The sequence below is a fragment of the Salminus brasiliensis genome, unplaced genomic scaffold, assembly GCF_030463535.1.
Source record: "Salminus brasiliensis unplaced genomic scaffold, fSalBra1.hap2 scaffold_126, whole genome shotgun sequence".
Taxonomy (NCBI): Eukaryota; Metazoa; Chordata; class Actinopteri; order Characiformes; family Bryconidae; genus Salminus; species Salminus brasiliensis.
In genome coordinates, this window is record NW_027326658.1 from 11,798 (window position 1) to 25,000 (window position 13,203).

The window sequence follows — 13,203 nt, forward strand, 5'->3', positions numbered from 1 at the left end:
AAAACTGCACTGAAGATCCGCCAGTGGTTATTATTAATTCATATGATGATATAATATAATTCATATGATATCGAGTGATATTGATTATTTATAGCCTCGTCAAACCCCGCCGCTGCGCTCAGCTCAGCTCAGAGACTCTTACTCAAATACAATAGAAGACGAGCTGCTGGCTTTACTGGTTAAACTGGTTAAACTGGTGCAGTCAGACCAGCGAAACCATTCAACTCACATATAAACCTGATTAGCAGAGCTAGTGTGCAATTATTTATTTATATATATGCAATCGCATCATTTATATAAAACTATATTTTATATTTTACTGAATATTTAAAACTCTTTAAAGCTTTTATTGCCGGAAGTGCGCTGACGGGTTTGGGCTCATTACTTTATGATTGTGTGAAAGCTGTGCTGAGCGGTTATGCTTTACTTCTACTGATTTGTTATTGAGATATATTTATTTATTTTATATGTAAATATTTATTTTATACAGTCATTTATTTACAGAATTCACTACTTTTATCGCCGGAAGTGCACTTACAGTCTGAGATAAATATTAAATATATTATATTTTTAGCAAATTTTCCAGACGTAAATAAATAAATAAATAAATAAATAAATAAATAAATAAATAAATGTTTAATTATTTAATAGTTTCGGGGAGATTATTAACAGCGCTACGGTGGAGAGACGTGATGACGTGATGACGTATAGATGCGTGTGGTTACGTAATGACGTGCGGTGTGGGCTGAAGAAGGAGAAAATGGCGGGACGCGGGAAAAGAAAACCCCGATCTGCAGCACAGGTACCCTCTCTCTCCCTCTCTCTCTCTCCCTCTCTCTCTCTCCCTCTCACACACACACACACACACACACACACACACACACACACACACACACACACACACACACACTCTCTCTCGCTTGTAATAAACACACCGGCACGGGGCTCGCGCTGCAGGCTCGTGTGTGTGGGAGCTACAGCTTGTGCTGCAGAACCGGACTAAGATCAGCAGAACCGGACTAAGCCCTGAAACACGAGACTAAACTAACCCTAAACCCCCACCCAGCTCCACCCAGCTCCACCTGTCTGTGTACGGCTCTAACGTTGCTGCTGTACGAGTGTTTACACACAAGAGATGGACAGAATAACGGAAACACTATAAACATTCTCCACTGGCCACTTTATTGGAAACACTGTCCTCGTGCTCTTCCTCACTGGCCACTTTATTGGAAACACTGTCCTCGTGTTCTTCCTCACTGGCCACTTTATTGGAAACACTGTCCTCGTGCTCTTCCTCACTGGCCACTTTATTGGAAACACTGTCCTCGTGTTCTTCCTCACTGGCCACTTTATTGGAAACACTGTCCTCGTGCTCTTCCTCACTGGCCACTTTATTGGAAACACTGTCCTCGTGTTCTTCCTCACTGGCCACTTTATTGGAAACACTGTCCTCGTGTTCTTCCTCACTGGCCACTTTATTGGAAACACTGTCCTCGTCAGCAGCAGAAGCAGCAGGTTGGGTGTTTCCGATAAAGTGGCCGTCTTTGAGAGCTTCTGTTTGTGGTGGGGTTGCAGGTGGGGCCGCAGGTGAACAGGCAGGTGAAGCGGAAGCGGGGTGAGGAGGTGGACTCGGGTGCGAGGCCGGAGGCGGGGTCAGGTGTTCCGCAGCAGGTGCGGGAGGAGGTGGAGAGGCTGTATAAACTCCGCATGCCTGAGGATTTCTACCTGTTCTGGACCTTCTGTCAGCGGCTCCAACCCGACGGTCCGGCAGGTAAAACCCCCTCCTGCAGCACACACACACACACACACACCTGCACAGCATATACACACACACCTGCACAGCATATACACACACACACACACACCTGCACAGCATATACACACACACCTGCACAGCATATACACACACACATATACACTCACACACACACATATACACTCACACACACACACCTGCACAGCATATACACACACACACACACCTGCACAGCATATACACACACACACACACACACACACACACACACAGCAAAATCAAATCAAGGCGATCGTAAATATTGATCTTGATTGATTACAGCTTCATGCTCAGTGTGCGTAGGACAGTTCCCCTCACCACCAGAGGGGGCGCTGAGACCTCTGATCTTCACATGGTTTAAAACTGTAAATCCGGATCTCTCAGTTGGGGGTTCTGGACAGTCCAGCAGGCGAGTCCCTCAGCTCGTCTCCAGTGGACAGTCTGAGGAATCCGGCCCTGTGAAGGACCAGAACCGTTCGAACCGTGGTCCAGTAAACGTCTTAACTGTGTGTGTGTGTGTGTGTGTGTGTGTGTGTGTAGATGCTCTGCAGGAGGTTCTGGGTCTGAGGTTGGTGGGTCCGTTTGATGTCCTGGCTGAGAAGCACCGGCGCTGTGGATCGGCCCAGCCCAACTTCCACCTGCACTGGCGGTACTTCTACGACCCCCCGGAGCTGCAGACCGTCCTGCAGGGCGACGCCGACACACAGCACCACATGGGCTACTACAGGTACCGCCGTCCCCTCGGCCCGCTCTGCACCTCCTGAGCCACCTGTGTGCTGGGGGTTTCTGATAAAGTGGCCAGTCGTCATACTGGCCGCAGTTCACCAGCGAGAGAGTAGATGCTCGTTTGTCCAGCAGCACGGTTCTGATCCTGACCCACTGGCCCGGCTCTGGCCGTCCCTGGCTTTAGAACAGAGTTCAGGGCGTGTGTGTGTGTGTGTGTGTGTGTGTGTGTGTGTGTGTGTGTGTGTGTTGTGAGGGGTCAGTCTGAGTGTTTGGGTAATGTGCTGATGTTAGCAACAACGCTAATGACTGCTAATCCACAGTGAAGTCCACTCTGAAAGTTCTGTCCATTACCACGAGTTCACCTTCTAATGTGGTCCTTATTGATCTCTGTGTGTGTGTGTGTAGAGACTGCCCTGATGCTGTGCCGGTGTTTGTTGGAGAGAACCAAGCAAAGAAGGGCTGCACCATCACCCAGCTGGGGGACAATCTCTTTTCGGCTGTGCTGTAAGAGCGCCCCCTACACTTCCTGAAGTGTATTACAGTCTGTCAGAATGAGCGTGTGGATCATATGATCATTATAGAGCATTATAGAGCGCCCCCTACACTTCCTGAAGTGTATTACAGTCTGTCAGAATGAGCGTGTGGATCATATGAACATTATAGAGCATTATAGAGCGCCCCCTACGCTTCCTGTAGTGTATTACAGTCTGTCAGAATGAGCGTGTGGATCATATGATCATTATAGAGCGTTATAGAGCGCCCCCTACGCTTCCTGTAGTGTATTACAGTCTGTCAGAATGAGCGTGTGGATCATATGAACATTATAGAGCATTATAGAGCGCCCCCTACGCTTCCTGTAGTGTATTACAGTCTGTCAGAATGAGCGTGTGGATCATATGATCATTATAGAGCATTATAGAGCGCCCCCTACGCTTCCTGTAGTGTATTACAGTCTGTCAGAATGAGCGTGTGGATCATATGATCATTATAGAGCATTATAGAGCGCCCCCTACGCTTCCTGTAGTGTATTACAGTCTGTCAGAATGAGCGTGTGGATCATATGAACATTATAGAGCATTATAGAGCGCCCCCTACGCTTCCTGTAGTGTATTACAGTCTGTCAGAATGAGCGTGTAGATCATATGTTCATTATAGAGCATTATAGAGCGCCCCCTACGCTTCCTGTAGTGTATTACAGTCTGTCAGAGTGAGCGTGTGGATCATATGATCATTATAGAGCATTATAGAGCGCCCCCTACGCTTCCTGTAGTGTATTACAGTCTGTCAGAATGAGCGTGTGGATCATATGTTCATTATAGAGCATTATAGAGCGCCCCCTACGCTTCCTGTAGTGTATTACAGTCTGTCAGAATGAGCGTGTGGATCATATGATCATTATAGAGCATTATAGAGCACCCCCTACGCTTCCTGTAGTGTATTACAGTCTGTCAGAATGAGCGTGTGGATCATATGATCATTATAGAGCATTATAGAGCGCCCCCTACGCTTCCTGTAGTGTATTACAGTCTGTCAGAATGAGCGTGTGGATCATATGATCATTATAGAGCATTATAGAGCGCCCCCTACGCTTCCTGTAGTGTATTACAGTCTGTCAGAATGAGCGTGTGGATCATATGATCATTATAGAGCATTATAGAGCGCCCCCTACGCTTCCTGTAGTGTATTACAGTCTGTCAGAATGAGCGTGTGGATCATATGATCATTATAGAGCATTATAGAGCGCCCCCTACACTTCCTGTAGCGTATTACAGTGTATCAGAATGAGCGTGTGGATCATATGATCATTATAGAGCATTATAGAGCGCCCCCTATGCTTCCTGTAGTGTATTACAGTCTGTCAGAATGAGCGTGTGGATCATATGATCATTATAGAGCATTATAGAGCGCCCCCTACACTTCCTGTAGCGTATTACAGTGTATCAGAATGAGCGTGTGGATCATATGATCATTATAGAGCATTATAGAGCGCCCCCTATGCTTCCTGTGGTGTATTACAGTCTGTCAGAGTGAGCGTGTGGATCATATGAGTCTGTCCGCTTTTCTCTCTCTTTTTCAGGCTGTTTCTGGCTCGTAGAAAGAGAGAACGTGGTGTGCAGAGGGATGAAGCAGCTCTGCAGAGATTGGAGGCGGAGCTAAAGAAGGAGGCGGAGCGTCTGGGGCTGCCGCTGGAGCAGAAAACCAAAGCCATGAAGCAAAGGGACAGGAAGGTACACACCCCCAAAAGCCTCTGCCTGCAAACATCACAGCAACCACCTGGCTTACCATAGCAACTCTGCCAACCACCTGGAACAGCTAAGCGTCTACCTCGTAACGCCAGAGCAGCCGCCTGATAGACCTTCTGTGTTTGATTGACTTCTGTAAAATATGATCACCAGGAGGTATTTTTAGGCCATCAGTGTTTGAGGTTCTAGATTCTAGGTTCTTGTGTATTGAACCTTGAGATCCGGCCTGTTAGATGTTCCAGACTGGTCCTCTGTTTCTCCTCAGGTCGTCACTAAAACCTTCCACGGAGCGGGAATCGTGGTGCCGGTCGACAAAAACGACGTGGGATACCGAGAGCTGCCCGAGAGCGACGGTACCTCCTGCTGTCTGTTACAGCGATACTTCAGCTACCCGTCAGTAGCATAGTGCTAACTGTGTGTGTGTGTGTGTGTGTGTGTGTGTGTGTGTGTGTGTACAGCTGATCTGAAGAAGATCTGCAAGGCGATCTCTGAAGCCGAGGATGATGAAGCCAGGGTGAAGGCCTTCGCTCCTATTCAGGAGATGATGACGTTCGTACAGTTTGCTAACGACGAGTGTGACTACGGAATGGGCTACGAGCTCGGCATTGACCTCTTCTGCTTCGGATCACACGTAAGATATGTGCACACACACACACACACACACACACACACACACACGAGTAGTGTTTAATATAGTAGGATTAGACTAGGATTCTTGCTTTAATACACTGTGTCCAGAAGTTTGTGGACACCCCTTGTAACAAATGCGTTCAGCTACGTTAAGCTGCACACATTGCTGACACAGATGTGCAAATGCACCCACAGCTTGTCTACTCCCTGTAGAGAAGAAGTACTGCCAATAGAATAGGACTCTCTGGAGCAGATCAACATCATGACCCTATTGGCTCCATGCTGCCTGATAATGCCAGGCGTGGGCTAGAGGGGTATAAAGCCCCCCAGCATTGAGGAGCTGTGGAGCAGTGAAGGAGCTGTGTTCTCTGGAGTGATGGTGGAGGAGCTCCATCCAGTACTTTTGGATGTATGTGTGTATGTAGATGCTTCTCCTGCTGTAGAGCTGAATCCAGACTCAGAAACTTTGGGGTTATTAATGTTTGTTTGTTTGTTTGTTTGTTTGTTCAGTATTTCTATAAGGTGATTGGTCAGCTGCTGCCGATGGCCTACAGCCTGCTGAAGCGGAGTGTGTTCGGAGAGATCTTACAGGCTCACCTCGCCAACCGTTCCCATGACAACTTGGATCAGTTGACCAGCGCCTGAGAGGCTCTGCCGCACAGGGACTTCCTGTTTGTGGGCGGAGCTTCCTGTGATGGACAGTGCTGGGGAAGTGTGTACTGAGCTCAGATTACAGCTGGAGAGTGAAAGCAGAACAGAGAGGCTTTAATGGACATTACTGTGGAGACACACACACACACACACACACACACACACACACACACACACGCGCACACACACACACCCCCCAGTCATCAAAGTAGCCAAAGAGACTCCTCCACGCTGACTCAGCAGAGTCTGGAACCGTAATGGTGTTAAGAGTTCTGCAGTGCTGACAGCAGACCGGACCTGCAGCAGCTGGACACCAGAATCAGAACTAACGTTTAGACTCCAGCTGTGAATCCAGGTCCTCTGGAACCGTTCTGAACGGTATTGGTACAGGCTGTGTTCTTGGTCTAGACTCGGTTCTTAATCCGGGCTGTCTAGAATCTGCTCAGACTCCGGGTCTGAATCCAGATTAAACGTCTGATCTAAGGTGTGTGATCGGGCGCCGGGTAAACGGCTCCTCGGCTGGCACTGCGTTCAGCTGGATCTGCATTGAGCCGCAGCGGAACCTCAGTGTTCCCGCCCTGGAAGCTCATTTGGGTTCTGTCTGTTTCAGCAGGAAGCTCTGTGTGCTGCTCTGGACCGGTTCTCCACTCCGGTTCAGTCCAGTCTTCCAGGAACCACTGTGTGCTTCCTCGGAGAACTGGACTGCAGTTGGAGAACCGCTCGTAAGGCTGAAGTCTGAGCTCTGTGTGTTGGTTTAAGTTGGTTCTGTTCCGTTATCTAGACCCTGTGGTACATGTTGTTCATATAGATGTTCAGAAAGTGATGTTTAATAAAGTATATTTTTATTGGATTGTTTGATCTTTATTTGTTTGAACGCTTTTCTCTCTCTCTCAAAAAAAAAAAACTACTTTAAGCTCCGCCCACAAATGGGTTCTTCCATAGATACTGGGCTCAAACTGGGCCCAAACAGTCCCTGGTTCAATATTGGAGTAGTTGGGATTGGGGAACCACTGTTTTAGATATTAAGACAGATCTAGAAAGCTGTTCATCCAGACCCGCCCCTTTTCTTTTTTTCTGTAGCCACGCCCATTTCTAGATTGGGCTACTGATTCCCGTCCTGAAAGGTGTTCAGCTGGATCCAGAGTCCAGCTAGTTCTCTAGGTTTGGACTCCAGATGTGAATCTGGATCCAGGCTCTAGATAACCCTCCTGGGTTAGAATCCAGATCTGGACCGGACTCTTACTCTGGGCTACGATCCAGATGTTGGTTGTCCACAGGTAGTGAGGTTCTCCCTGGCTGGACGAGTGTTGCTTAGCTTGGTGTAGGAGAACCCAGCAGAACCATCAATACATTCAGAGCTCAAGTCTCTCAACCCGCCCCCCACCCTCTATGGTTACCGCCCAGTCTGGAGTCATGGCGTTTCTCTCGCGATGACGTTACCCCCCCCCCCCCCCCCCCCCGCCCTCCGTATTGATCGTCTCCGTGAGAGCGCGCGCATGTGTATCTGCTTCGTCATCCGTGAGAGTGGATGTCCTCTGCTCTGAGGGGCGCGCGCCAGTGTTTCAGCAGCACCGCTGAGAGAAAGCAGCGCGAGAGGGAAGGAGCTCCGCCCCGCTCGCTCTCTCTCTCAGCGGTGCTGCTGAACCCACTGGCGCGCTGCTGCAGGAGTCTCGCGCTGCGGCGGAGGTGCGGCGGTCTGAGCTGCTGTGAGGATGGAGGATCCCGCGCGCTCTCCCACTGAGGGGGGGTCACCGGTTCCGGGGGCGCGTGAGACAGGTGAGCGGGACCAGATTGATGCAAAGAGGGTAATTAAAGGGGCGTGGATGGGGGGTGATGTGGTCAGAGGAAGAGGGGTCCCCTGCAGCGGAACAGCGCGAGGGGAGGGTCCAGGGTGTGGAAGTGTGTTATTGTGCGGGGTGCTGTATGACGTATGTAGGGGTCTGTTTGTAGTAATGTATGGACTATATGTGCGTGCGTGCGTGTGTGTGGTCTTTAGGGCTGGACTCTGCTGTGTGTGATGTTCCATGATGTGTGTGTTAGTGGTAGTGTTTGGGTGTGTGTGGTTTAGTGGTAGTGTTTGGTGTGTGTGTGGTGTGTGTGTGTGTGTGTGTGTTGCAGGGTGTATGACTGCTGTTTCCGACAGCACAGTTCTCCACCCTGCAGTACGATTCCATCAGGTCTGTCTGTGCACCGCTAGAACCAATACAGAGAAGTGTCCTCTAGTGTTACCCCTAAACCACTGTAGTGTTCAGTGTCCTCTCTAGTGTTACCCCCTAAACTACTGTAGTGTTAGTGTCCTCTAGTGTTACCCCCCTAAACCACTGTAGTGTTAGTGTCCTCTAGTGTTACCCCCTAAACCACTGTAGTGTTAGTGTCCTCTAGTGTTTACCCCCTAAACCACTGTAGTGTTAGTGTCCTCTAGTGTTACCCCCTAACTACTGTAGTGTTAGTGTCCTCTAGTGTTACCCCCCTAAACCACTGTAGTGTTAGTGTCCTCTAGTGTTACCCCCTAAACCACTGTAGTGTTAGCTGTCCTCTAGTGTTACCCCCTAAACCACTGTAGTGTTAGTGTCCTCTAGTGTTACCCCCCTAAACCACTGTAGTGTTAGTGTCCTCTAGTGTTACCCCCTAAACCACTGTAGTGTTAGTGTCTTAGTGTTCCCCTAAACCACTGTAGTGTTAGTGTCCCTCTAGTGTTACCCCCTAAAACCTACTGTAGTGTTAGTGTCCTCTAGTGTTACCCCCTAAACCTACTGTAGTGTTAGTGTCCTCTAGTGTTACCCCCTAAACCACTGTAGTGTTAGTGTCTCTTAGTGTTACCCCCTAAACCACTGTAGTGTTAGTGTCCTCTAGTGTTACCCCCTAAATTACTGTAGTGTTTAGTGTCCTCTAGTGTTACCCCCCTAAACCACTGTAGGTGTTAGTGTCCTCTAGTGTTACCCCCTAAACCACTGTAGTGTTAGTGTCCTCTAGTGTTACCCCCTAAACCACTGTAGTGTTAGTGTCCTCTAGTGTTACCCCCTAAACCACAGTAGTAGTTAGTGTCCTCTAGTGTTACCCCCTAAACCACTGTAGTGTTAGTGTCCTCTAGTGTTACCCCCTAAACCACTGTAGTGTTAGTGTCCTCTAGTGTTACCCCTAAACCACTGTAGTGTAGTGTCCTCTAGTGTTACCCCCTAAACTACTGTAGTGTTAGTGTCCTCTAGTGTTACCCCTAAACCACTGTAGTGTTTAGGTGTCCTCTAGTGTTACCCCCTAACCACTGTAGTGTTAGTGGTCCTCTAGTGTTACCCCTAAACCACTGTAGTGTTAGTGTCCTCTAGTGTTACCCCCTAAACCACTGTAGTGTTAGTGTCCTCTAGTGTTACCCCCTAAACCACTGTAGTGTTAGTGTGCTCTAGTGTTACCCCCTAAACCACTGTAGTGTTAGTGGTCCTCTAGTGTTACCCCCTAAACACAGTAGTGTTAGTGTCCTCTAGTGTTACCCCCTAAACCACTGTAGTTGTTAGTGTCCTCTAGTTTTACCCCCTAAACCACTGTAGTGTTAGTGTCCTCTAGTGTTACCCCCTAAACCACTGTAGAGTTAGTGTCCTCTAGTGTTACCCCTAAACCACAGTAGTGTTAGTGTCCTCTAGTGTTACCCCCTAAACCACTGTAGTGTTAGTGTCCTCTAGACCCCTAAACCACTGTAGTGTTAGTGTCCTCTAGTGTTACCCCTAAACCACTGTAGTGTTAGTGTCCTCTAGTGTTACCCCTAAACCACTGTAGTGTTAGTGTCCTCTAGTGTTACCCCCTAAATTACTGTAGTGTTAGTGTCCTCTAGTGTTACCCCCTAAACCCACTGTAGTGTTAGTGTCCTCTAGTGTTACCCCCTAAACCACTGTAGTGTTAGTGTCCTCTAGTGTTACCCCCTAAACCACTGTAGTGTTAGTGTCCTCTAGTGTTACCCCCTAAACCCACTGTAGTGTTAGTGTCCTCTAGTGTTACCCCCTAAACCACTGTAGTGTTAGTGTCCTCTAGTGTTACCCCCTAAACCACTGTAGTGTTAGTGCCCTCTAGTGTTACCCCCTAAACCACTGTAGTGTTAGTGCCCTCTAGTGTTACCCCCTAAACCACTGTAGTGTTAGTGTCCTCTAGTGTTACCCCCTAAACCACTGTAGTGTTAGTGTCCTCTAGTGTTACCCCCTAAACTACTGTAGTGTTAGTGTCCTCTAGTGTTACCCCTAAACCACTGTAGTGTTAGTGTCCTCTAGTGTTACCCCCTAAACCACTGTAGTGTTAGTGTCCTCTAGTGTTACCCCCTAAACCACTGTAGTGTTAGTGTCCTCTAGTGTTACCCCTAAACCACTGTAGTGTTAGTGTCCTCTAGTGTTACCCCCTAAACCACTGTAGTGTTAGTGTCCTCTAGTGTTACCCCCTAAACCACTGTAGTGTTAGTGTCCTCTAGTGTTACTAGTACTAAATTACTGTAGCAGTATCGCTGCTGTGGAGAATGCTGTTGCCGGGTTAGCTGAGCAGAGCTGTGAGTTAGCAGGAAGGCTATCTCCACTGAGCTGAGTGGTCTGGATGGGCTGTAACGCCTCAGCAGATCAGGAGACGTGGCGGCGCTCGGCCATTAGGAGCTCTAAATGTCATAACAGAGAGCTTGTGGTGGATGTGGAACTGAACAGGAAGCTGGCGTAGGCTGAATAAGAGGGGAGTGATGGACTCTCGTTTCCCGTCGCCCGGTTCTATTCCGGCTCTGTGCTGCTGTGGTGTGCTGATGGTCTGCAGGCCTGTGTCTCAGAGCTAACATAACCGCCCTGAGATACAGCAATCAAATACTGACAGTTTCACCACAAATGGAGCAGAGCAGCCGGTGCATCCAGTTTTACACAGTTCAGTCAGCCAATCAGCACTGGGCAATGAAGCGAATGTAGATGTATACACTCATGGCCGACCGATGCCTGGTTTCATTCACCTCCACTGTACAGAGATCAGAGTGGGTCAGTTTCACACTGAACCCCCCGACTCTGAATAAACTCTTCTCACAGTCTGAGTTCTGAACATTGTTGGGTCACTGAAAGTTTTTGCAGAGTTGTTTAATAACAAACGTTTGGAAACAATGAATACATGATTCTTTATGATGATGTCATACTTCAGTAAGCAGCCTATTGCAAAACCACACCCAAAACCTTTCTCTCACACACACACACACACACACACACACACACACACACACACACTAATGCATGTTCCCCGGTGGAGAGTTATGAGGAAGATGAGCCGCCTGTAATCAGATTCCTATAATGGACTGAGCACACACACACACACATCATCATCATCATCTTCCTGTCTATGAGAGTACTGTCCTGGACCCAACCCTAAAATATGATTACAGTTGCTGGTTGATGGTAATTTCAACCCAGTAATGGACCTACTGGCCGCCCATTCAGTCTACAGCAGTTTAGCCCCACCCATTCAGCATACCAGCCTGAACCCTTAACACTCAGATATGTAAATTAGCTTTGCTCTGATTGGCTGCCATGGTTGAAACTATTGAGACCTGGTTGGGCTGAAATGCACCTCCTATAACTTCAGTATACATAGGCGGAGCTAATGTTTGTAGGCGGAGTCGGGCGGATCTGCGTATATGTAGGCTGAGTGGACGGTGCTAAACGTCTGTATGTTTGTGTGCATAAGCAGGCGAGCGCTGTAAAGGGGGTTTTGGTGGGTAGTAGAGAAATGTGGGATATGGACTCTTGAATAAAACAGTCCTGATGTTTAGTAGGAGTGTGTGTGTGTGTGTGTGTGTGTGTGTGTGTGTGTGTAAGTGTGTGTGTGGGGGTGGGTGGTGGTATGAGTCAGTGTGTGTAATTTAAAATGTATGCTGTGTCGTCCTGCTCTACATCCTCCTCTCTCACTCAGTGAGGGCTAATTGGTGGGTGTTAGCTTTTGGGACCTGTTAACCACATTAGCCTCGTAGCTGATCTGGTGGGCGTGTCTGGGCTGTTGAGGGCTGGAGATGGCTGAACTTAGCTGGTGTTTCTGGAGAGTGAAGCTGATTGGTTCACATCCAGAAACACTTACAGCTGAGTTTCCGAAAGCATCTCCGACAAAGGTCTACTTAAGTGGTTGAGCGAGCATCACACTGAACACTCTCTCCCCCCCAGTGAAGATGATCTGAGAAGCTTTTGAGAAACAGCTGGATCTGATGAGAGAGACCAGAACCACCTGACTCAGCAAAACCTGTTTCAGCCTCACTGCTCGGCTGCTGGTTCATACTGGTTCATACTGGTTCATTCTGGTTCATACTGGTTCATACTGGTTTATACTGATAAACTGGCTGAAGTTTGTGCTGGATGTTTCAGAACTGGTTTCAGACGCTGTTTAGTTTACCTGCTGCGGCTAGCAGTCGGAGTCACGGGTGTGGAGTGTTTTAAGCGTTTAATGTAGCCCCGCCCATTCAGCCCACAGTCTGGGAGGTGATTGGTTGAGAGTGGCTGTGTTTACATGCTAAGATTTTCCCCAACCCGACTGAATTCATCCTGATTCTGGATTCAGACTGAGGGTTTATATGTTCAGTCCTTCTAACCATACCATGGCTGTGATTCCTCGCTCTTGCCGGATGGTTTTGAGGATTTCCGGCTCGTTAAGAGTGATGGGTATCAGCACTGCTTTAACCTGCCGGAGGGGCGGGGTCTGTCTGATGGCGTGATGGGGTGTGAGTGTGTGAGTGTGTGAGTGAGAGAGAGACGAGAACCGCAGCACTCAGACCTTCACTCAGACTCAGACCAACAGCTGGAGAGCGCATCTCACACACTTAATAATTCATCAACCTCCAATCAGGATTTCCGCAAGACAGAGGGGGAGGGGCTAATCAATAACCATCTGAGACTCATCAGCAACACAACAGAGCACAGACTGGAACCAGTTTACCAAACCAGTGCTTCATGTCATCCTGACTGGAGACAGTGTTCAGTGTGATGCTCGCTCGACCCTTTAAGAACTGTTGTTGTTGGCAGAGGGAGAGAGAGAGAGAGAGAGAAAGAGAGAGAGACAGACAGAGAGAGAGAGAGAGAAGAAGAGAGAGAGAGAGACAGAGAGAGAGAGAGAGAAAGAGAGAGAGAGAGAGAGACAGAGAGAGAAAGAGAGAGAGAGAGAGAGACAGAGAGTGAG

General features: G+C 48.4%; 1 protein-coding gene across 1 annotated transcript; it reads left to right on the forward strand.

The window, feature by feature from the left end:
* The first annotated feature begins 729 nt into the window (after positions 1-729).
* On the forward strand, positions 730-6,895 carry hpf1 (histone PARylation factor 1). The gene is made up of 8 exons (XM_072671998.1): positions 730-802; positions 1,576-1,771; positions 2,336-2,522; positions 2,927-3,025; positions 4,599-4,749; positions 5,030-5,117; positions 5,223-5,395; positions 5,905-6,895. The coding sequence occupies exons 1-8, from the start codon at positions 761-763 to the stop codon at positions 6,037-6,039; spliced, it is 1,071 nt and encodes a 356-aa protein (XP_072528099.1). The 5' UTR covers positions 730-760; the 3' UTR covers positions 6,040-6,895.
* Positions 6,896-13,203: the final 6,308 nt, after the last annotated feature.